Source organism: Cebidichthys violaceus, unplaced genomic scaffold, assembly GCF_023349555.1.
Source record: "Cebidichthys violaceus isolate CVI_PGR_0920_01 unplaced genomic scaffold, fCebVio1.0.p SCAF_12, whole genome shotgun sequence".
Lineage (NCBI taxonomy): Eukaryota > Metazoa > Chordata > Actinopteri > Perciformes > Stichaeidae > Cebidichthys > Cebidichthys violaceus.
This window is the reverse complement of record NW_027176285.1, coordinates 8248403-8273904: the sequence shown is the minus strand read 5'-3', so window position 1 is coordinate 8273904 and position 25502 is coordinate 8248403. Positions and strand designations below refer to the sequence as shown.

The window sequence follows — 25502 nt, the reverse complement described above, 5'->3', positions numbered from 1 at the left end:
CTAGATAAGATATCGTTACATAAGCTACAGCAGGCTATAACAACAGGGATTAAACAGGTCTTCTCTCTCTGATTGACTCAGGTCCCAATAAACAGTATGTGCGTTGCGCGCACGACCTGTGAAACTAAGCGGAGATCAGTTTCCGACATGCCTCTCGCTCTCAGTCTGTGCGGAGAATCACGATCTGATTGGCTGAGGAGCGCACTCAGCTCTGAGTAAAGCGAAGGATGCCAGAGTACTCAGGCAGTGCATGGACGGATGCAGACAGGGGGACGACGGCGAGAGACCGACCACACACACACACACACACACACACACACACACACACACACACACACACGTTGTTGTTTTATGATACTGCTGCTTTAAACTTTAAAGCGCTATTTCACGGCGCGGGCGCGAGTAAAGTGTGATGTTTTGGCTGCGTGTTGTAAAATCCCTCTCGCCACCACCGACACATCCTCTCAGGAGTGATGGGTTCTAAGTTGACCAGACGGAGAAGTCTCGATCTGGAAACAAAAGTGTCCAAGAGGAGACGCCAGAGGAATGACAACCAGGGAGAGAGCGAGAGAAGTGGCGGCAGAGACTTCTTGTTTACCTCCTTGATGCTCAAGTCCGACAAGCTCCCGGGGATGCTGCGGAAAAACAACCACAGCCCATATGTCGGACGGGTGGCGTGGATCCGGGAAATCCAGAGGCTTCTCCGGGACCAGAGGATGGAGCAAGCGGCCGAAGTGCTCAAACTGCTGAGAAAGGTAAAGGGCTGACATTATTTTAGGATCATGAACATGTGCCGAGTCTGTCTGTCTGTAGCCTCTTATGTTCTTGTTAAAACTAGAAACGTGTCTTAATTGACGCTGTAAGTGGGTATTAATGAGCACGTGGGCAAAAAGTTAAAAGAGTTATGAGGCATTTTATTTTTTATCTGCAAGGCATTGACTTTGATATTTACTGAGACATGATTCTGTTTGTGTAAGAGGCTTGTATTTAATATCACATCCGTTTATTCAGTTGCTGTGTCCTTATTTCAATAAACCTGACATGTATTGCCTGCACAGATATACTGGAAGTGTCTGCTTTAGTTTAATATCTCAAAGCTCAGCTGTCACTCATTGGAGAAAATACCAACTTTTCATGGAGCAGGTGTGTCTGCAAGTGTCAGTGTGTTAATGTTTACAAAAAAGTTCAAGTCATTTAATCATCTACTCTTTGCAAGTTCTCATAACTTTGTTGACATAAACGCTATGGCTTCTTTCAATATTCCTGTGGGAAAAAGAAGCACTCATAATGAGACGCTGTTTTAAATCAACCACCTGTTTAGTCTGAAAGGGAATGGCTAGTAGGAAGCCATGCAGCTCCTCCTCTGAATATTCAATCAGCTCCACAGGACACAGAACACTGAGGATGTTATATGTTAGCCCGGCACCAAAACCAATTCAAGAAGACCTGGTTACTTTTATTTCATATGTCAATGATCAAACTTTGTGATCTCAAGTAAATGATTGGCATATTTATTTTTCTAACCAATTATATAGCAAGGTCTTTTTCAAGTAAAAGAAAATATTAAGCAAACAACATAAATGAATGGCAAGCCATATGCTGTCTTTTTCAGACAGTTTCCTGTGTAAAGGAGGTTTGAAATATACATAAGAGGGATTAAAAATACATTATAAATATTTAAATCCACATAAGCACAAACACAGTTGATACTTTAATGTGGTGTTGTTAAATGGCTTTACTCTATCCTCCTTGTTCAAACACTCCTTTGTTGTCAGTGTCATATCCCGCAACTATAAAGTATGTTTATTTCATGTATTTAAGTCTTATCTGCTACCTTTTCCCATGTAACACCTCCCCTGCTCTAATCCTCACTTTCTGAAGATTTATCCAAACTTAAAGAGGAGAAAAAAAATAAAAAGTTTTTAGAGCTCAGCTTGAGCTTTCCACTGCCTTCTGGTAGCTGCGCATTGATCAAAGGAGAGCAGTTTTGAAGTTCAGACAAAAGCAGTTCTGATCAAGAGGGCCCCCCGTCATGCAAACTCCCTGGCCATCTGTACGGTGCCGTAGAATAAATTACATGTGCAGGTTTAAAGCAGGAAACAATGCTGAGGAGAAGCTACGAGTGTCTGAGAAGTCGGAATTGAAGACAGATTATCTTCTGCTGCACAGAATCCATTAACTGAGCATGTAATAGGTGTGGGGTGAATTTAAACTTCATCCTATAGAGGTTCACATTTGTATGAAGCAAGAGGGAAATGACTCAGGCATGTCTTCCTGTAAGACTTCAATGTTGCTGTACCTGTTTGTTAAAGCGATCCTGTGGTCCGTCATACTGAAAAGGATCGTAAAGATCAACATGTCAGTGGTGAGAAGGCACAGCTTTCTCCATAGCTCTGCATTTAAACTGCTCACGAAGCACGAACACGCTCTCCATCACTCAGCGAGGTGAAGGCAGAGCGCTGCTACAGTTGTATGTCGTTGGGGCCAAAGCCAAGCGTCTGACTAACAATACTTCCAAGACCGAGGGGGGGGATAAACTAGCAGTAGATCTCCTGTTGTGGTTCTCCAGCAGAGAAGCAGCTTTTCCTCTCAGAGAAGGATGGATTTGGAGATAATCACTCTGAGATGATAGAAGCTGGAACATGTTTGTTTCACATTAAGGGAATTATTACAAAGAGGAACCAATAACATCAGCCCCTACGCTGCATCTCCATGGCAGATCTGCCCTCTGGGCCAATAAGTTAATTGGTTTGTGATCTTTTACATTAACAAACAAAGAATCGGCATATACTCAAATCAATTCCACTCTACAGCATGCACACTGTAACCAATGTGCAGCGATGGAGAAGACACTAATTAGGGTGCTCTCTGTAGTGTATGAAGTCTGAGGTTAGCTGTCACAACACACATATTTCATTTATTTATTTTATTCAACTTAAAATGCATCCACACAAAACCGGTGGTGCCTCTGTGCTTATATTATTATTCATCCAATAGGTTTAGTGTTGGAGGTTTAAAAACTAAATCATTTGTTTGTTTTTTTACTTCCTTCTTCTCTTTGCCTGTCTGCCTCTCTGTATGCTATCAAAGGCAAACTTCCATGAAAATGAATAAATTATTAAAAGTAACACAACCCACATTAATTAAGTAGTTCGATATTTTTGGGAAACACACATATTCACTTTCTTAGATGAAAAGATTGATACCCGTCTCATGTCTGAAGGGTAAATATTAAGCAACAGTCAGCAGCAGGTTAGCGTAGCTTAGCATTAAGACTGGAGCAAAATCCACCTGCCAGCATTTCTAAAAGCTCACTTATTATTATGTTTTTAAAAATGTTTGTTTCATCCATACGAAACATGTAAAAACGATGTACTATCGGACTATTTCTTGGCCATACCCAGCGAACACTGCCAACCTGACAGTGACAACAGCACACCAGGAAGTTGTTTTTTTACAGAGTGAATGAACAAGATATCGTTTGTTTGTGAACTTCAGAGACTAGTAGTTTCCAGTCTTTGTGCTAAGCTAAGCTAAGCTAAGCTAAGACAACCTTCTGGCTGTAGGGTTTTACTTGCAGAAAGTGATTATTAGCATATTTCCCAAAATGTCAAACTATTCCTTTAAAAAGATGAGCTTCTGGTACACTTCTCTCAAATTAAGATAATTTGAGGTCTACTTTTGGTCACTTTGCTGAATGTACTTGAGTGAACATTGGAGACTCACTTTGTAAATAGCAAATGATATTTCAATAAAATGCGGATTTATTTAAATTGGAAAATTGGATAGAAGTACAATGTGTAAAGAAAGTTCCCCTTTATTTAAGGGACAGATTGCTAATGTGACTGTGGTAAGATACATTCATTATCAAGTATAGCACTCACAGTGTTCATATTTAAGTGTACAAGAAGACAATATTCCTTATGTGTCTTGTCACATTTGACTAAGCTGACACATTGACCTCGTCCTGCTTGTCAGATATAATTGCCAAAAGCCTAGTTGCTGCTGGCCAGGCATTTGTGTCCATGAATCTCCAGCTTTTCAGTTCTTATTCAAAAGACAGTCATGCAGTTCTGACCTCTTACCTTTAATTTGATACGATTGCTTAGAAGGTCACAACATTTCGTCAAAACCTGTAAAGAACATCTAATGCTAAAAAATGAGTAAATAGAACTGGACACCTGACAGCTGCCACATGTTTCCTAAACTGAAGCAGAAAATTGTGGGACTGGATTTGTCACACTGCAATATATTTAAGTGGATTCTAATGAACTGCATGTGTGGGATGATGTTCTGCGGGTTCGGAGCTCGTCGCTTTATTCAGAGTTTTTGTGACGAGACAGACGTCATATTAGATATGCAGCTTTCACGAGGACATTTGTAGTGGGATCTGAGGGCACACAGGCACGTACACAAGCATCCTGTCAGTGACAAATAGGAAAACATTTCATTAGGAATCAGCCAAATTAATCCACAGGATCGGATCTCTGTGTGTATTTTAAAAATGGGCTTAGTTTCAGCTGTGAATCCCACTCACATCTGATGCTGCAGCTGCACTACGTATAACACACATCATCATCACAATATAATCTTCAAAATCCTCTGTGCCTCCATTTATGGGCACATGTGGTGCCCTCAGTCTGTGCTAAATGAGGTTTATTGAAGGGAGAGGGGTCTGGAGGATAGTCCAGCGTCAGGGAATCCCACAGAGCTCCGCTGTAATAAATCAACTCAAAAGCTGGAGGAGGAGAAAATGCTGATGGGAGTTTTCCTCTTTGCCTCGACTGTGCCCCTAAGTGTTAGGCCTGTCAGAGCGTACAGCCTGTTTTACACAGCTTCCACCTCCAGCCTGCTATTTGAAAAGCTTTTCAGTTCATATAGATCTGAATGTATTTACTCCTCAGCTTCTAGTTGTACAGTTTCACAAGAGGACGATGGTCCACAAACATGTTTGTTCACCAGTAGCAGCAGTCATGTTACTGATATAACAGCATGTATGAGAAGAGGAAATAATCTTTGAATGGCTTTATGCCTACAAAGAAGAGATTTCCTTTTACTGTCTTACTCGCAAACCTTTCATTTTCTGTTCTTTGTTTCATTTGCTCAGTTTCAGATCTTCCCCGCTGTTGTTCTTTTGTTTTTATCCTATGTGTGTGTGTGTGTGTGTGTGTGTGTGTGTGTGTGTGTGTGTGTGTGTGTGTGTGTTGGTATCTTTTCCCGCATGCTGGTGAGGCTTATACACCGGCTGTTAACGACACCTCAGCACCCAATGTATTACCTGTAGATGCAACATATTTACATTGTCATTGCAAATAGAAACAACCCAAAGATGATAAAAGTATCATCAACAACCGGGCGTGTGTCCTTCACATCACACAATCTTTATCTTATTGAATGCTGAAGATTGAAGGTAGAAAGTGGAAGTGCATTTAACTGGAATCAGAACGTATTTCCTTCAGACGGTTTAGAGACGTGTTTTGTGAAAATGATAGAAAGTCCATTGGACCACAACTACAACTGAAACCTGTTAATGAGATAAGAAGAACCAGAAGGAGTCTTATTCTCTTCACTAAAGTGTAGTAACTGTGATATTTGAAGACCACACCACTTTTATCTTAGCTTACTGAAACGTTACTCCCAACATCCCTCACACACACATGTATGCACATAGACACCCTCGTCTCATCAGCTGCACTGGCTGTTAACACAAGACTCTGATAGCAGAACCTTATCAGCTTGCCTCGCAGCGTGATAAGAGGGCAAGATGAAAGGGGATGATGAACAAAGCTCATAAACGTTGACTTTTCATTAAACTATCCATGAAATGCCACTTGAATATTAAATTAAGCGTGGCTCAGACACAGATGTTTTAATCTAATTAATTTCTGACCATCTACATTGTTAGTTTTAGTAAGAGTTAACACTTGGCTCTCTCTTCTTTTCTCTCAGGATTTGGGACTCCAGGGAACGTCACTGAATGAAATTTTGTACAAGAACGCAGCTTTTCTCAACCTGGTGGATCCCATTTCTCATGAGCTGCTGCTCAGTCTTGCCCGGGACCTGCAGTGTCCAAAAAGGGTGAGAATCCAGAACGATGCACTGTGTGTTCAACTGTTACATTAATGAATTATGAAACAGAACACCTACAGATCTCACATTAATTGACTGTGCAAGGACCACAATTGTAAACAGAGGAGCGGCAAGCTGCAACATGTCCACATTTATTAGCCATGCCTAAGTGCATGTGTCATATTGGTAGTCATGCTATTGTGATAAAAAATAAACTGTCAGTTTGGCACAAACGCAACTGCAGAAGCTAGGCAGTCAATTCAACTTTAGGTGTTATTCGTTAGCATAATGGATTACTAAGCACGTCTTGATGTCTCTAAAAGTAGTTCAATATAAGGTGACGTAACTTTTATTATGTAGGGATGCAGCGTCACAGATTCTAGAAGTAGCTGGCTCATGTTTTACAAGGGAAATGTGAGTGGCTGAGTACATTTAAAGTCAAGTTGAGTTTTATTTATTGAGCCCTAAATCACAAAAAGAGCTTTACAATGTGAACAGTGTGACTTTACATCCATAGTTAAACCTGCTATCTTCTTTGACATTGCCAGCAGAGTCCGGCAAGATACTAATGTAAATAACAAAGTATATCATAAAAATATCATAATTCATTGCAATAAGATAGCTACGAAGGTGACGCCTGCGTGCTAAAAGGTGGGTAGAGAGGTATGGGATGAATGGTAGGGCCGTACGGAGGCACTGGGTCAGGGTTTGGCTCTGCAGTGGCACCATACGGTCTGTCTTTCCTGCTGCTCATGTGCTCTTTCGACGCATTGGCAAATGGTATCGGCTGTGCTCCAGGACCTGCAGGTGTGTGAGAGTACCTGCCTACCGGAAAGCGTGGGCTGGTGGTCATCATTCTGAGATCAACAGGGCTGGCAGCCGCGGTCAGTAGCACCGAGGCTTGTGGGTCAGCATGGCTTTGGCACTACTAATGAGAGCACTTTGAGGGCTCTGACAGGAGGCGGGTGGCCAGTGGGATCAAACCGGAGTCTGCTGAGTGTCTGATCTGATGTGTCCCAGGTAACAGACACCGCTCACTGTTTGTAAGGGACTGTACAAAAATGATTGGGGGGGAATTGGGTCAAACAAGGTGGAGGGTATATTAATTTTAGTTTTTGCTGTAGTTGTAATTTCCTGTTTGAAATTTATCTTAAAAATGATCTTATTTCAAGCTCCCTGTGCATTATACAGCGTATTGTTAATGTGTATACATTGTTGGTGCATATTAGATGTTTCGTTAAGATTTTAAGATTTAAATTTGGGCTTTTGAATAAACAAGTTGTACCAACTTCTCTGTTACAACTCCCTCTAATTGGTTTACAGATATTACTGATATGACCAAACCTTTCACAGCATGAAAACATTAATAATGTATATACAGTTGTCTAACATTAGTCTTATCTGTAAATCAATTTGACAAGCTCTTTAATTATGCATATGAAATAAGTTCAGATGTGTGTGGTCAATAAAATAAATGACTGGCCCTTTAAGACATAAATCGTGATTTATCCAGACTGGGAGCCGGCTCATCCACTTGTAGCACGGCATACAAATCCGAGATATTAAAATTCAAATTACATTTCAAACTCTGGTATGAGGGTGAAGACAGTACAGAAGCAGCTCAGAGTGGCTGTAAAACACAGACCCGGCAGCCATTACACTTATCTCAGGTCTGCAGTTATCTCTTTTAGGAAAAGATGGGTTGACTTAAGATAAAGTCAGGTCTAGTTTTTACTTACCGAGACAGATGATAATCACCTGTGAGAAACTCTGATCTTATTGCTGTTTGCTTTGGTGGGGAAAGCCCAGGAGGACTGCAGGGAAAGTGAGGAGCTGGCAGCGTCCTCCTGACTGGCTGGCGACCCGTGGCAGGATACTGTGTCAGACGTGACGAGGATGTAGAGAGGCAATGTGCTGGATTTAATGCCTGGTAGCTGCCTTTGTGCCCAGTACTTTCCACCACACTGATATTTATTTTGATTATATATTCAAGGACATATTGAGGACTAAAAGATGCGTCTATGTGAATGTGTTGAAGCTCATGTTCATCAGTTTCAGACAGTTGACTTAATCTAGACGCACTCAGCTTTACAGCCCCGTGATTAACGTCTGAGAATGCCTTTAGAATTTTGTGACCGTCGATCCTTCCACTCCACAGATTCACAATTTCCAAGAATAATTTCACATTGTAAAATCAGTATGCACAGCGTTCATGTTGTGTTCAGTCATCCAACTGGCTGAAACAGCAGCACTGATTGTTTTGAAGTATGAGGCATGTTTTTTTTTGTCGACCAAGGAAAGAAGTGGCAGCGGGAATTGTTAATCGCCTTAAGGTAAATTAGCCCCGTCTTTTTTCCCTCTCGCCACATTGCCTTTTTCCTTGTTGTTGTGTTGTACAACTAATTAGATTCACCCTGCTCAGCACAACCCATTCCATTTAAAGTCTTTGACGGAGGTGGGAGAGAGAAAAGAGAAGGCAGGGGGAGGAGGGGGAGGAGAGGCATGGCGAAAGAGCGATGCAAAAGGGAAAATAAATGAATGTATGTTCAATGTAGAAAATGTTTGAAGCAGCTGTATTCAAAGTACAAGAAGAAAACACTCTGTGACTGTGTGCAAATCAGTACATCTGTAGCTTGCAGGAAGAAAGAAAAGAAGATCAGACATCCAGCCTGTATAAATGACTTTAACCCCCTAACAGCTCCTTTTTACTTTGTCATATGCAAAATATACAGTTTTATAAGTATTGGTTTCTTTCAGTGATTCCCTTAAATATGTGATGCGTTAGTTGCATTTATTCACGAACAGCCACTGTTTTGATTTGTTGTAAGAACTAGATTTACATTTGCTGTCTATCATTTGTCCTTTGTGTTGTAGGAGACCGACTCATTCAAGTCCACTAACAAGATCTGCCGCCAGCTGATTTACCACCTGACCCCTCACTCCAAGTGGACGAGACAGAGCGTGCCCAGGAGGAAGTCTCAGGCCTGGTGAGTGTGTCCTCTTTGCTGCTGCCTGACGCTGTGCCATCACTCTGAAGAAGTCCCTGTGGCAGTAAACACATCCTCACCATAAGCATCAGTGCAACGCATTAATCTCCGCACAGCCCCTCTGAAAGACTAGTCTGACATTGAGGAGGTTTGGGAGAAGTCCTCTTACAGTTCTTTCTGCAGGATTTTCGGGATTCTACACCCACAAATGAAAATGTATTTTAAAAACAGAACTGTTGATAATTTATCACAAAAATAAGTTTATTCTCATTTCTTTGTGTTAATTTAGTATAGTAGGACTATTCCTCTTTATTTACAGTATCTTTGAGGTGTAAAACAACACACTACCAACCATACAGGAGATTTGATCCTCTGTTTTTTCACATCAGTTCTACATCTGAGTGGTTATAATCGAGAGTCTGACCATCTTGCTGAATTTGAGTGACTTTTGAACCATCTGCATAGTTCACATTTACAATGTTTGCACTCAACTTTGTTGATTTAATCTAAAACATGTTTAGTCACATGGCTGAATTGTAAAATGTAAGTTTATGTTTGAAAAGTAATTGGAAGAACCTAAAGCAGATGAAAAGTTGATCCAGTTATATTATTGCAGTAATGTTCATTTTTAATAATTATTAATTAATAGGTCAGACTATGACCATTGCATAGGTGCATTAATGAGGTCGGAAGCAGGCATCATTGCTCCATTATCTGCACACACACACACACACACACACACACACACACACACACACACACACACACACACACACACACACACACTAATTCCCAGGATTGGCTATTCTCCCTGGGAAACAGAGGCAGATTTTAATGAAAATTCCCTGGAAATACCAGGCTGTGACTTGACAAGAAGCACAATTTTGATCTGAAGTAAATTCAGCCACATCCTCATTAGATAATTAAAATGTGAAATAAATCCTGCCACACCCCAGAGGAAAATCTTGATGGAAGACAATTAAAAACAAAAACATTACTGTAATTGATTTAAATGTGGATTCATTTGTGATGAATTACTGAAGTGCTTTAAATTGTTCGCATATAATAGATTTATTTTTATTTGTGCATTTTATTTTTCTATTTAAATGTAGAGATACCAAACGGTAGTTAGTTTATAATTTAGGGTAATCACATCATCAACTTGTGTTACAGTGTCTCCCTAGGATGATCTGTCCATTTTCACACTTGTCCCTCAGCAGTAAAAACGGTTTACCGCCTGACACTATTGTGAGAAAAACAGCCTCACACCATCTTAAACACCAGCCATCACAAGTGTGATGTGTCTATCGAGAGTTTAATATGTTTTTCTACGTCTACTAATTGTCTCCAAGAATTATCTGGAGAAAACAAGAAACTAATACAGAAACTAAGATGAGGTGCGTGACTGAGCCGTCTGGGCCAGATTCAAACTTGGATTAACTTCCACCAAACTGCAAGCTGTCAGATACTGGTCCGTACTGGAATGAAACAAAGAGAGCAACAGAAAGATGCTGATTGTAGCAACTGTAGATATACTGTGCAAGCAAATAAAAATGCTCTTCACCTCAATTTAACTAACAGGTACATTTGTGGAGACGTTGGGAAAAAAAGATCTCTAATAATGATCTTGAGGTTCCCTCTCCCTGAGCAATTAACCCAGATTGAAAGATTTTTTGACAGCTCGACTTAACTTCCCACCCCAGTCTCTTGGTTGCAGTATTTCGAAATAACACTCAACAGAACAACAAGGCAGACTCTCCCAGTGTGCTCATTAGCGAGCTCTGTCTCTCTCCCAGCATCTACTGCAACAATCCAGTAGCAGCACTTACGGATTCTTTTCTCAGTGAATACGACGCCAACTACAACCAACAGAAATGAATATCATAGGATCAAATGAAGCATTAGGACACAGTTGACGTGGTTTCACATGTTACTCTGATATATTGATATTTTCATTAAAGCTCTCTCTCTCTCTCTCTCTCTCTCTCTCTCTCTCTCTCTCTCTCTCTCTCTCTCCCTCTCCCCCTTCCCTCCTCAGCCCTTCCATTTCCTTCCCTCCTCAGCCCTTCCATTTCTCCCATTTTAAAATCCCTTTCTCGCATTGATTTTCTTCCTCTCCTCTTTTCCTGTGGGATTTTTTTTTTTCTTTCCTTCTTGCGAGAGTCCATTTTGCTCAACAGTTGCCACACAGAGCGGTTCTGCAGTTTGAGTTCCAGGCTCTGGGGAAACGCTCTGTCAGACGGAGAGGAAAAAAAGGGGGGAGGTGGAATCACTGCAAGGTTGCCGATTAGAAGTCACGCATTTCCCTCTTTCTTTCCGCCTCGCTTTGAATCGATCGTGGATTTGATCTCTTCATATTTAGGAATGCAAAAGCTATCATATAGCCTTATTGCAGTCTTAAATTCTTATTTTCTTCAAGTGATATTGAAAAGTCTATTTGATCAATCTAGAAATGAGCTGCAGCCTGCTCTCCAACCAGAGCTCGAATTGAATAGTTTGAATATATGCTTGGTTGCAAAAAATCTTTGAGAGATAACACATAAACCATGTTTCAAGCTTTATTACTCCAGCCTGAGTTGCTTTTATAACACTGTAACTGCAAAGTTGTGTCACACTTTATATATTATCAAGGCAATTTCAATTTTTTTCTCTGCAGCCATGTGCCAGGTTTCTAAGAAGCACAGTATTGCCGAGTCCCCAGTAGAGTTTTTAATGTTATTGTAATTGGTAGTGAATTTGAGATTAATAAAGCTCGTATTTTCTATGATGATGAAAATTGCCCCTGCCGCACAATTGGATGAGATTGGACTCCGATTGCAGATACCATTTCATTGCTTGTCTTTACTGCAAGGCATGATATTGATGTGAGGCTCTTACAGCAGCTATTACAGACATCTTCAGTACATTTAAAGAAATGACTGTGGTTCAAGGAGACGACTGAATTCTTGTATTCAGTGTTCAGAGTACTGAGGGAGATCCAAGTGCATCTGGCATTGTTTTGTCAGAGTCAGTATAGAATATACTGTTAAGCAGAATAGCTGACAGGATTTAGTTAGTTGTTAATATTTAGTCGTGCAGGTCGTGCCGACTGATGATAAGAGTGAAGCGAGGCAGCTGTTTGGGCAGATGTATCCAGCTGTGGATGAGCTTTGATAGTCTGTCTGAGTCCTAATATTTGACCTAGACCTAAAGTGCCTTTCTCCCACAGCTGTCCAAAAGACAATTCATTGCTTTTATTAATCTGCATATAAAGCTTAATGAAACAGGGCTTTTGGAGTTGTCGCAAACAGTACATTGCCAGCATGATATGAAGAGTTTAGCACAATGAAATAAAAACACATCCCTTAGATAAGAGTCAGAGGCTAAAACAGTCGCTGCTCTGCTGATCTCACTGTCAATAACATCTGGTAAAATGTAATGTCTGAACATGTTTGAAAATGTATTATATTTAATGTTGCACATTTCAAACATGGTGAAATACAACGGCAACATTCACCAATTAGATGAACCACATGGCCTCATGTGCTGAGATTCTAACATAAGAATGAAAAGCAAGAAGATAAGAAAACCATCAAACAGAAATGGCTGCAGCCAAACCCTCCGACAACGGACAACTGGACTGCAATTGTCAACAAGATTTGAAGAAATGTACCTTTAAACTTTACATTCTTCACACAACTACTTCCACCACTTTTCACATTTACAGCCGAGTCATGAATCTTGTCTAGCCTCTTTTTATGTCAAGTTTATTTATGCCTATTCGAAACAGCTATAAACACTTTAGCCTTAAGGCAACACTTGATAAGAACTAGTATACTGACGCCTAAAACCTGATATGACAGCAGACAACGTTGCAGCTGCAGCCCAAACTTGCAGAGTTGCACTTGGTAACATGCATCAGATCCCTCTCTTCCCTCGAGATTCTGCTTCTCTCATTGTTTAACTTTAGAGGAATAATTACACCCAATATAATCTAATACATCTCTGAACACAGATTTACTTATCCTCCCCACTTCAACAAGATAAACCACCTTTTCCCCATCTTTGCTCATAGATCAAAAATATTTCCTCAAGTGGCACCACCCAGCGAGCATTAGCCAGTGGAAAGCCATCTAGGCATCTTGGCTATAACTATATTTGGTTGAGCAGTGAAACTTTTTTTAGACGTCTGTGTAGTAGTCAGGATGCTTGTGACCACTTTCACAACTGCATTTCAACAATATTTATAGTCCAGATTCCTCGACGGCTTTTCACCGGCTAATCACCGGAGAATTGCTCGCTGGGATTCTCTCTCCAGTTTCTCCCTGCTGCCACTAATTTGCTCTAATCTTTGAAGAAATCCCTCTACCTCGCTTCCTCGCTGTTATTTTGAGCCCTTCTCCATAACAGGATCCTTTCAGAGCCAAAGCAATATAAACACGCTACACCTTCCACCTTTGAATTCAAGCTTACTCTGCTGCCCAATCCTTTAAGGCCATGACTACATTGATGTACTTTAAAAGCTGACCATTTGTTTTTATTTATTTGTTTGTGTGACCATATTTGTGTTGCTTGTTCTAGAGTAGAGGAAAAAACTCCCTCAATTTCATACATAAAGCATTTTATATGAAGATTAAAGTGTTGAGTCATTGATGAGGTATAATTTACAGTTATAACAATAACATACAATACATACATTTAAATAGAGGTAAAACTTCTTAAGATTCTTCACTTGTACAACAAACAAGCAACACTTCGAAAATGGCCATGAGCCGCAAAGATGGCAAAGCTGTTGTCTGAAGTTGCCTAAATATTGTATGAACAAGAGAGGAAAATGTGCTTTTTTTAATCATGTGGGAGAGATTTCTAGAAGTGTGGCTCTATGGATGGCAAGGTCGGCGTGTCTGTTGTACTAGACTGAAATATCTCAACAACTAGTTGATGGATTGCAATGGAATTTTGCACAGACATTCATGGTTTCCAGACAAAGAATCTCACCAATTTAAATTCTGAACTTGATGCCAGTCTGAGGTTTGCGGCTCGGGGTGAAATGTCTCAACATCTATTGAATAGATTGCTAAGGAGAAGGTATGTCCATTCCGAATTTCATGGCAGTGTTTGGAAAATAATAATAAGCCGTCACCTACAACTTGTTTCAACCTGTCTTTCACTCAGCTGCTGTGCTTTGTCCGGTAAAAATGACCAGATAATTATTTCTTGATGCATTTACTGTACATGTGGCATCTGTACCCTGAGCCATGTGTCATATGCCTTTGACACGTGTATGACCTATTTCTGGAGCAGAGTCAACCCCCCGAGGTGTGCACTGGAAGGCCAAACAGACTCTGACTCAGCAGGCCTGACCTCTCACCTACAAGGTTGACTCCTAAGGCAAGGGCAAAAATCTGACAACACGGGGAAAGAATATTTGGGAAATGAGAGTTTGCATTTTTGAGTACACAATCCCAGATGTCTGGTTTTTTAAAAAGGTTTTGGTTTCTCTGCTTATTTCCATTCAGAGACTAAGTATTCCACTTGACTGCCAGCTGCACTCAGTCTCCTCAATCGGCTTTCTAGTTGACCTCCACTTTTAATAGCGCCTTAAAGATCCAGCCACCATCCTCGTCTATGAATAATTGAGGGCTTCCCGCAGTACAGACAGAGATCCTGGAGGATGAGGGGGAAGAGAAAGAGCTGCTCAGTATCCATCGCTCCAATCTTCAGCTAGGGCACGAGGCCATAATGAAATAATTACAGTGATTAGATGTGTTGATTGGTAAACAAGGCTGAAGGTGTTATTTATTTAACAGGCATTTTAAAACAGCTTTATGTAAGAGCATTTCAAGACTTCTTTTTTTATCCTGGGATTGAACCTCTCTTAACCTCCCATTGATTGTATTTTAACTGTAAATGTGAGATAAGGCTGCTGCTGCTCGAGACTAACATGAAACAAGGATTTTTGTGCTTGTGATGATCTGTGGGTCTCATTCCTTTAAGGCTGATACAGATCAGTCCCCAGTGATCAAGCCCCTTGATCGGTGTTTGGAGCCCTGCATTTTAATGCGGATTTCATAACTGTGCCTTGACATGGTATGGCAGACACAGGCGTACTCCTCCATGCTACACAGTTATGTAATGCAAACTGTTTTCTGTGTTCTGTCGCAGTATTCTTTTCTCCTAAGCATCCAGTTTGTCACATTGAATCAATCATGGGTGAATTTATAGCTCAGCCATGGAGTACATTTTGCATTTTCCACGCTGCGCAGTTGCATTATGGTACATTCTGTACCAAGAGGTTTTATAACCATTATACATCGCAAATATGCTTTTATCTTTGGATGGATGTCACATATTATGAGAAGTAATTCATGTCACATCCATGTTGAGGAGCAGAGTATGAACGCAAGTAATAAGAAAAAAAACACAAAAGAAATAAGGACATCTTCCCTTATTTCTTTATTTCTGCAGTGTACAGAATATCATAGGTTCTCTCTTTCTTTACCTTTTTTGTACAAAAAAAAAATTCACAAAAAATGTGCTGTTTCCCAAATTAATGTCCAAAGAGCCCATGAGAGTCGTGTGATGGAGTAGCCGAGTAAGATTGACTGCACTCTCAGTCCGTTTCTGTCCTATGCACTAATTAAAACTCCACCATCACACCTGTACAAAAAAATTAGAATAAGGGTGCTTCTTCATACATCTTCAAGGATTGGTTGACACAGCTGTTTGTAAATTGGGGATTTGGCCAAAGATTTTCAATTTTCTTCTTTTTGAGGGCACACGTTCACTGCTGTCAGTTCATTCCTTGTTGACATAAACATTATTGCTTTCCCCAAGACTTCTAATTTAGAGTTTCAAAGAATCAAGGGACTGATTTGAGATGTCAGAACACTGCACAGCCCGGAGCTGCTGCATTGACGACGTACAATAGAGGAAGCCTTTATCAGCCTATCCACTAAATGTTTCACTGAAATTTAATCCAAATCCAAATGAGCTTTGGGGCTATTTTTTCCCTCACAGAAAATGTGCCATTATCCCCATGAAACTGGAGGACACCGGATGGTGTATGCAATCACCACTTTCATGTTTCCCACTACATTTTCTGCAGAAGTAATATCAGTGACAGTTGCATATAGTTGCATGCAGACTGTAAAGTATTCTCATTAACACGGGCAAAACTGTACTAAAGGGACTACTATATATATTTGACGCTATAACTGAGTTGAGTTAAACAAACCGGTTCAGCACTGTAGCTCTCAGTCACATTCCTGAAGGCACATTCAGAGAACACAAAAGTACAGAAATAAACAAGCAGTTCTTTAGCTCACTTTTCAAGGATGAATTTTTACATTAGACCCTTGCAGGCTCTCCCACTGCTAAGACAGACTATCGCGAATGTATTATACAGATGCCTGGAGGCGAAACAGCTTAGATCGATCCAAGGAATAAACAGGTCAAGACCAAAGCGTTGATGAAGCAGACATTGATCTGACCAATCCCACGGGTCCCTGGAACAGCATCCACATCCAATGTTTCTCAAGTGCTTTTATTTCATCCCCCTGAAATAAATCAAGTGTTTCTCTGCATGCTCAGCGGAAAGTAAATTTTTAATTTGTAATAGAGTTTGTCCTCCCAGCTGAGATACTATTGGATATATCTCTGATCTGATCAGGGACACGCTGACTTTGGCCAGATTGTTGCCTTTTTTAACATATGGGCCACAGATTTCACAACCAGGCCATCAAGAAAAATCCATGTCACTAAAATATTTATACAAATTATATTAATATTTTCTCACCCATACCAAGCTTGAGTTTATATGTTGTAAATTATTTATTTATGATTAATGATATTTTTAAAATCCCATGAAAATCCATGAATTAGAGCATTTTTTGGGTAGCCAGATTGGTGTAACTTTGCTAACTTTATCTCCATGCTAGGCTAACCTTACCACCGACTGGTACTAGCTGCATATTTAAAATATGCTGTAGCTTTATGCTAAGCTAGGCTCAGCTAACCACCTGCTGGCGCTAGCTTCATATTTAACTTACATACATGTGGAGATTTAACTCTCCTCAAGAAAGAGAGTAAGAGTATTTCCCAAAATACTTCAATTTGCTTTGACTTTAAGCCAATTGGCTCATTATTCATCTAGAAAGCATAATTATGCAAGTTATTATTGTTATTAATGTTATTAGTTACAAACCATTTTTAAATTATCTCATTAAATGGGTACCAAATCATCTAACTATCCCAGAAAATTTATTTATTTTAGCAAAACAGACTTTCTTATAACACACACCACCTTTGTTATATTAAATGCCACAGTAAGTGAACATGAGGAAAAAATATGCCCCATAACACTCACCCTGTCTTTTGATATATTACTGATTCATGAGAGTAAATGAAGGGGAACATGTATTCTATGTGGGCGGACAGATTACAAGTTTCTCCTGCCATTTCCTTTTAACTCTCACCCTGGTGGCAGAATATTGAAGGGTTGTACAATTCTCCTTGTAAAAATGTCAAAGTATCTTAACCTAGAAGGATGCAGATGTTGGTTCGTCCCTCTCAGCCCTTTTTAAAACGTTCACCTCTCCAACCTTCCGTCTCTTTAAGGGTAGAGGACGTGTTTGGTTGCGTTCGAGTGGAACTTGATTAGCAGAATGGTGAAGTAGGAAAGCTTCACATACACTTATGATGAGCACTTAACTTTTGTAACATCAGGAGAGAAAACTAGACAGAGTGGAGACTAACCTGACACCGAGTGGCACCAGACGTGGGTTACAAAATGAATGAATACAGAAATCAATGGATTGGCCCTGACCTTTAATGGAGAAGCTTTCATCTCGTCAGGGGATGTATAGCACAAAGGGATAAAGATGAAACAATACATCATCATCATTATTACTTTAGGTTTTAGTAGATATTTTTAGGAAATCCTATAAGTACCTAGATAAATGTCAACCAGATTTCTGTTTCAGGGCCCTGACAGGAAATGATTAACTCCTTTTAGTTTTAGATTGTGGTGCTGCTTGAAGAGTTTTGTTACAAGTCGTTTTGTGAGGTCGTTTGTAGGTACATTTGGGCACAAAAGCTCACAGAAATATATTGGAGCCAGAAATTTATCATTAAAGTCTAATGAGTTAAATGACTCAAATTAAATGAAGTTGAAGGATGTCAGTCCGACAGTTTTTAGGACATCGAACTGCTGGTACTTCCTGATTTTACAGCAACAGTTGTATGCCAACAGCGTAGCAATGAAAATAATCATTATGGTTGTGTATTATTTAATTGGAAGCACATAGATAAGAAATATAAGTGGATCGAGGACAGAACTGTGAGGTACTCAACATGTTCATAGGGGCAGTACATAAGTCAAAATGAACAGGTGTAACTGTACATTGGCTGTTTGAGAGGAAGGAGATGAACCATTTGAGAGCAGTGTCTGCAAGTCCTGCAAATTTAGATGGCATCAGCAGCAATGAAGAGATCATTGGTCACAATAAGAGCAGTCTCTGAGAAACCGTTCTAAAGATCTTTAACAAGTGGAGATTTAAAAATTTGGTCGATACAATATTTTTTATGCAACATACTACATTTTATTGATGTGGTAAATATTGGGCGAAAGTAACAGTTCGCAAATTACCTGAAATTAGCGATGTACATTTTAAAACATATTTTTACTGTGGCTGTGGAAAGAGACCACTGGAGCACAAGTGTTTTGTCGAGGCTGTCTGAGTAAATCTCTGTATCAACACTGGCAGCCTGCGAGATAGATCAAGCCGCTGTAGATTTGTTATTCAAATATCACTATGCACTCTATCCACTGCAGTTTGAATACAGATTTTATCACTGATACTTTAACAGTGTATCTCAAAACACTTTCATTCAAACAATTCATTAAAAGACATATTCTCAGGTTTTGTTCTGACCTTTTCTGTAAGCTTGGTCTGTTTGCCTGCACTCCATTTAAACATCACAAAGCCCAGATGTTGTATTTCCTACCTCTGGGGTTTACATAACCATAGAACAGCAAGGACCCTTGTTCAGTGCGTAAAAGTTAACAACATCCCTGAGGAAAGACAATCTATGAAAAACAATTAGATAGTCTGCCTGAACCCACATTTAAGCAGCCAATAGTTTGACATATGAGAGTCTGCTCCTATTACATTCCTGGACCGTTGTATCGGTTTCTCCGGAGATGTCAATAAATAGATCCCTCAGTTGTTTGCTTCTAAATGAGTCCCGATGCAGGGGATGCTGTTGTTTCGAGTCATGTTTATGGGAGTACACTGTCCTTTGAAGTTGTATGTGCTCGAGCTGGTCCAAGAGGATATGCACCTCTGCCTACGAGCATGGCAGCCACATCAGAGGGAGTGAGATGAGACATTTTGTTGTTTATGTTGTTATCATTTCATGGTAATTGACTACAGTGTACACTGTGGCTTTAGAAATGCTAGCTGTGCCCCCGGGCCTGCGGCCAGCTGAGCAGCCTGTGGGTGGAACTCTGCCCACGGAGTCAGGAGGCAGAGGATTTGGAAGGAAGTCTGAAGTCGTCTTTACTCTGTCTCATTAAAAGCACATTAAAGCCCCCCCCATCCCGCCCCCTGCACCACCCACTCACCCACAGTGCCGCTGACTACCCAGCCTGACTTGATCTCATGAAACAGCTCTTCCGACACAAACATAGGCACCCAGGTGAGAGAGGAGGGCACAAGTAGGAAAACCCTCCTATAAATACGTCCATGAGAACAAATGTCGATACCCATAATCAGTTTCATTACAGTAAAGTGCAGAAGCTGCACAGGGGGACAGTAAACCCTCTGAAATCACAGGAGTGGGCGAGTGGGCCAAGAAGCTGCGGATGCACTCACTTTCCTGGCATTTTCAGACTCTACAGTCAAAGTCAATAATGTCCGAGGGCTGAAATGGTTAGTCAATTAATTCATTAGTCGAATTGACATACAATTAAAAATCTATTATTTAAGGAATGGGTCAAGCATTATGAATTGAAATAAGTTTGGGGATTCCTTAGCTATTCATTAAGAGCCAACAACAGTATGTTAGCTTTTTTTACTGTTAGCATGCTGATGTTAACATTTAGTACAAAATGTGCAACAGTAAAGCCTCAGAGCCAATAGCGTGACTGTAGACTCTTAGCCATGTGGATCTACTTGTGAATCCTCGTTACAGGTTGCAGTTCCAAACAATTGTTTTTGTCTCAGACTGGCCTGAAGATCTAAAAGTATCAAAACTCTTCATACAGTCTGCATTACCAACATGCATCTTAGCCAAACACTTAATATCACCTCCAAAACACTTCAAACATGTGTCAAGATGGTTCGACCAAAACAAGTCTCACTCAGAAAGGAAACATTGTCACTCATAACACACCGACTTAAAAAACATGAACAAGGAGCATCACATACACTATGATTAGCATCATTAACTTTTATCTTTGAAGTTTTAATAAATTATAGAAGAGGAATAACACCTTTTCACTTCATTGATTGCACTAAATTATGTGTAAAAAGAATGAATCAAAAAGGCAGCAATTTGCTTCAATGTCCTTTATTTTTCCTCTAACCTTGCGTATTCACTTATAAAAAACTAATGCCTGAAATTCCAAATCTCTCAAAAAAAACAACTAATAATCTCACAACCCCTCAGATGCAACATTAAATTAAATTATTGGTCTAAACAGATGAATGCATAATGAAAACAATCGTTAGTAACAGCCTTATAATGTTAAATAAATAGCAGGGAACACATAAGGGCAGCATTTTCACATCATAAATATACTGTAGATATTTTAAACTGTAATAAATTCAGGTAGCTAGATGATCATTTGATAAACTTACAAATACAGTAAGCCATTCAAAAGAGAAAAATAAAAGCTTCAGAATTCAAATTTAGAACAAGACAGACAGTCAAATTACAAAAGGGAGAAAATAGGCCAAGAAAAAGAAAGTGAAAGGCAGTGAGCAATATAGTGAGCACATGAAGGTGGGAGAGAAGAATTATAGCCTACTCCTGGAATCAATACCTTGCGAATCACCGCCCCGGTGTGCTACAGATCTTTTTCTTTCCCTTAACCGAGCAGAAAGGGTGATAGATGTAAAGAGCACAGCCACAGCCTGACGATTTCTACGGCTCCCAGACAAACCAGAGAGCAGAGAGATACGAGGATAATCCTCACTGTGCCTGAGGAGGCAGAGGGACTAGTGCAGGCAGACAGGACTAAGACAAAGAGAGGATAAACCGTTAAACTGAAAGTTTTTCTCCCGTTTGTGTAATTTTTTAAACAAAGTCTCCCAAGCTTCCACCTCATTGTCTTTTGTATGGCAGATGTCTAAATGCCAGTCTAATGCACAGCAGCTCTGTCTTGCTCTCCAGTGCTACTGTTGTGACATGCATGCAGCTTCCTTATAGCTCTCCTATGCATATTTAACCACTCTGTGGTATAGCGAGAACATTCTTTTTTCAGATTACAGAGTGCTATCAGATGCAGTGGGGAACACAATGTTCCAGTGAGGGTAGTAGTATTTTTCCTTCAGATGGATTCACCGCACACCTGTCTGAAGTCATTTGGACTGAATTAGAAGATCACTTACCATTTTTGTCCCAGTAGTGTGTTCGTCCATCCATCATCTACCGTCCCTCTGCCTGACAAATTAAAAGGAAGAGTTCAACATTTTTTTAAATTTGCTCTTTTGCTTCCTTGCTGAGAGTTAGATGAGAAGGTAGATATAACTCTTGTGTGTACAATAAATATGAAGCCATTAGCATTACTGAATGAGACTACCAGACGTCTCCTGTGCTTGAGGCGAGGATACGATAGCAACTACTAGCATTACACACCCAAATTTCCCACAGAAGTGTCTGGGTGCATTGTGGGTAACCCAGGTGCAAGGAAAACAATGCATGAGAAAAAAAAAGGCAATATCTCTGTTTATTCTCACTATTGATCCTTTTTTTTTTTAAACTGTCCATCATGAATCTGAAGAGAAGGGCAGTGGTGTGTACTGGCCATCTAGCATACCGGGACAAATCTTGCTGGGCGGCCGCATTGGTGGGCTGGTGGTCCATCAAAAAGTCCATAAAGTTTAACCGGACGCCCAGCCCTCTCTGTCTCTTTACCGGGACGCGCTGTGTGCCTGTCGTTCGGGGGTGGCATGCTGCATGTGTGGTCCGGGACTGGGTTCACTGGCCAATCACAACCAAGTTCTTTAAACTTGTGCTAACATCATTGGCTCCAGGGCTGAATTTGTTTCCCGTTGCAACCCTAGAAAAGGAGATCACACCAGCGAGTTCTCATGTTTGTTTGTTTTTTACTCACTCATCAGCTCAAGTGGCTTATTCATGTGTCACCCACAATACCTCAGACATGCCCAGCTCAAAACAAGTTGACATATCCGTTACTAATTGGCCCTGACCGAAGAGCAAAACATTTTTTTTTGCCTTGTTCACTCTGTTTTCTAATAATTTATTTATATATTTATGGTCTTTGATGGTTGTTTCATACTCAAAGACTTAGAGAGCTGGCTTAGAGATGGCTTTACAGGAAAGAAGTGACACCCGAAACTGAAAACAGCTGGTGCTCTTCAGTAAATGACATTTAGCCCAGGAGGCAGAATTGGTTGCTTGAGGGACCGGGACACATTTAAATGCAAATTCTCTTCTTTACATTATTGAATGCTACTCTCTCCACTCTCTACTGGTGGATGCGGTTATCTTTTTTTGCATACTTTGCAGTTCTCCTGTACTTGTGGGACATTGTGGCATCCCATTACAGAACCTTTTAAAATCAATAGCCCCAGTATCATTAAGTAAAGATTGTTTGTTTTTACACAGTTTTGGAAAACTAACTGCTAGTGCTGAATAATTAGCATGCCATTTTGTGTCTCAGAGACCCAACACAAAGTGATATAAATTTGTTTTTTTCATCTCCTCTTTTTCGAACAGTCTAAAGACCACCCTGAAGAAGAAACTGTCCGGTGATGTCGTCAACCTGTCAGGCATACCGCTGTCTGGCCGAGACGTCCACCGTGTGGCCTTCTACCTCCAGAGTAGCAGCGACGCCGTGTCGGCTGTGGACCTGAGCTTCACCGAGCTGCAGGACGAGAGCTTGCAGCTGCTGCTGCCCTACCTCGGCTGCCTGCCGAAACTGACCATACTAGCCGTCAATGGTAACCGTCTGACGATGGCCATCCTGAAAGACCTGACGGATGCGGTGAAGGATCCTAAGAAGTTCCCCAGCCTGGCCTGGGTCGACCTGGGCAACAATGTGGACATCTTCACCGTGCCGCAGCCGCTGCTTGTGGCCCTGCGGCGTCGCTTCGGCTTACGCAGTAGCCTCCCCACCATTTATGAGTGCAGGGAGGCGCAGGCGTTCAGGGGCTACAACCCAAACATGGAGACGTCTGTGGAGGAGCCCAGTTTGTACGAGGAGGGAGACGGAGAGAAAGATGATAAAGAGGAGGAGGAGGAGGACAGGCTGGAGCTTCGGGCCTGGGGCTTTGGAGAAGAAAACGCGTCAAAAAATGTGCCACTGCACTTCTGTGGGAGGTGATCGCCCAGAGCTGCTTTCTTTTAGACCGGCTGCCCCTTATATCCCCCAGTATCACCTTAAAATAACTTCCAAATAAGTAACTGTTGTATGTCCCTCTGGATACTCCACCTACTGAAACTCAGCAACGTGATGCAGGCCGCTCCGTGGTCGTACAGACGCTAAGAAGTTATCTGAGGTTAACCTTCACTTATCCAGGAGAAGTTGAACTGAACGTGTTTGCCGTTTCCCAGTGCTTTGTGTTCCTAACGTTTTGTGCTCTCACACCTGCTATTGTCCGCTGGGGGTTAAGTGCCTTGCACAAGGGCACCTCAACAGAATCACTCGAGGAAGGGGGGAGCGTTATCAATTCACATTCCCCGAGCACATTTATCCAGCTGGTCCCTCCGACAACGTCACCCCTCCTGCCCCATTTCTGTGGCTGACAGAATAAGTCAAAGTAACTAAATATCCTACTAGAAATAGTTTAATTTAAACTGACATTTTCGTTATGATGCATATGTTTTATAGTCAGAACTCAACTGCAGTGAGATTATGTTCACATAAAAGATGCTTCCATTTTTTTCTTCTGTTGGGACACAGTATCTATTCAGGAATTATTTTAAAATAAGTAAATGACACGTACTGAATCCATTTTTTTATTTAAACTTCCAGCGTTGATGCTTCAGTAAGTGTTGATACAAGTGCTGCAGCTGTGTAGAGTAAAACCTCAGGCAGATACACACAACACACAGTGTTCGGGCAGGAGCTGCCGATGAACTGATTACTGCCTCTTATCAGGTCTTGTTAGGCCCCTTTAGTCACAGATGGTGAGCAGAGGATCTATTTTTTCCTCAGACTAGCCCCAGATTATTTCGTCCACCGTTGGCTTGTGATTCTATTTCTGAATCAGACCACGAGTCTCGAGAAAGGTGCCCACTCGTTTTTAAAAAGGCGCACTCAGACAATGAAACGATTACAAACAGATCTGCTTTTATCTTTTCTTCTGTGGTGCTACAGCGTGCATCTTTGTTGTGGCATGAGTAAACTGCAACAGTTTCTTTTTGACTAGTCTTTTTTTTATTGTAGATGTATAGCTCTCATCCTTTTGTATTATTTTAGAACCATGGGCATGACTGTTTACTGTAGCGCAACATAACACAGACAGAGGGCATGTTTACATGTACATTAATGATTCATTAAATTTGAGATTCTTTTTGGGGGATTCGATAAACAATTGCTGCATGTGAACACAACTGCCCACTTTATCCTGCCTACAGATGTTAGTGTGGTCTGTCCTCTTTCCATGCTAGTATTCAGGAAATTCTGTTTGTTTACAGGGATATTAATGAGCAGGATGGTTGGTGTGTGTGTGTGTGTGTGTGTGTGTGTGTGTGTGTGTGTGTGTGTGTGTGTGTGTGTGTGTGTGTGTGTGTGTGTGTGTGTGTGTGCGCATAATTAAGAGTGTGTGCCAGTGTACTTGAGTGTGTTGTGGACATGCAGAGTAAATTACAACCTTTGATCGTAGAAATGAAATATTTACTCATTTGCACTTTAAGGAAAAATCAGTCCCTGAATGTTGTCGTTTGTTGATATTAAAAAAACACTCACTGAGTCACCCTCATCCTAAAATAAATGTTCAACTTTTTCATTTGATAAGACAAACCATTGACTTTCATGCAAATCGCTGTCAGGATAAAATCAGCTGTAAATTTACTTAATTTTGATTTTGGCTCATAAAATCATGGCTCGCTTTAAAAGTAAAAGTTGTGTTTTCCTGCTGTTGCTTAAAAAAATAAACTGATGAATAATATTTGCATTTTGTGGAGTTTTTCTAAAGCAAAAAATATTTTTTCACACACCTGTGAATAATAACTAAGTGATGACGGGTGAGCAGTGATTTAAAACTCAAACTG

General features: G+C 40.7%; 1 protein-coding gene across 1 annotated transcript; it reads left to right on the top strand.

Moving 5' to 3' along the window:
* Positions 1–266: 266 nt before the first annotated feature.
* On the top strand, positions 267–25377 carry lrrc75bb (leucine rich repeat containing 75Bb). Its single transcript, XM_068706147.1, has 4 exons — positions 267–755; positions 5950–6078; positions 8944–9056; positions 23004–25377. Exons 1-4 carry the CDS (start codon positions 474–476, stop codon positions 23608–23610), a joined length of 1131 nt encoding a protein of 376 aa, XP_068562248.1. The 5' UTR covers positions 267–473; the 3' UTR covers positions 23611–25377.
* Positions 25378–25502: the final 125 nt, after the last annotated feature.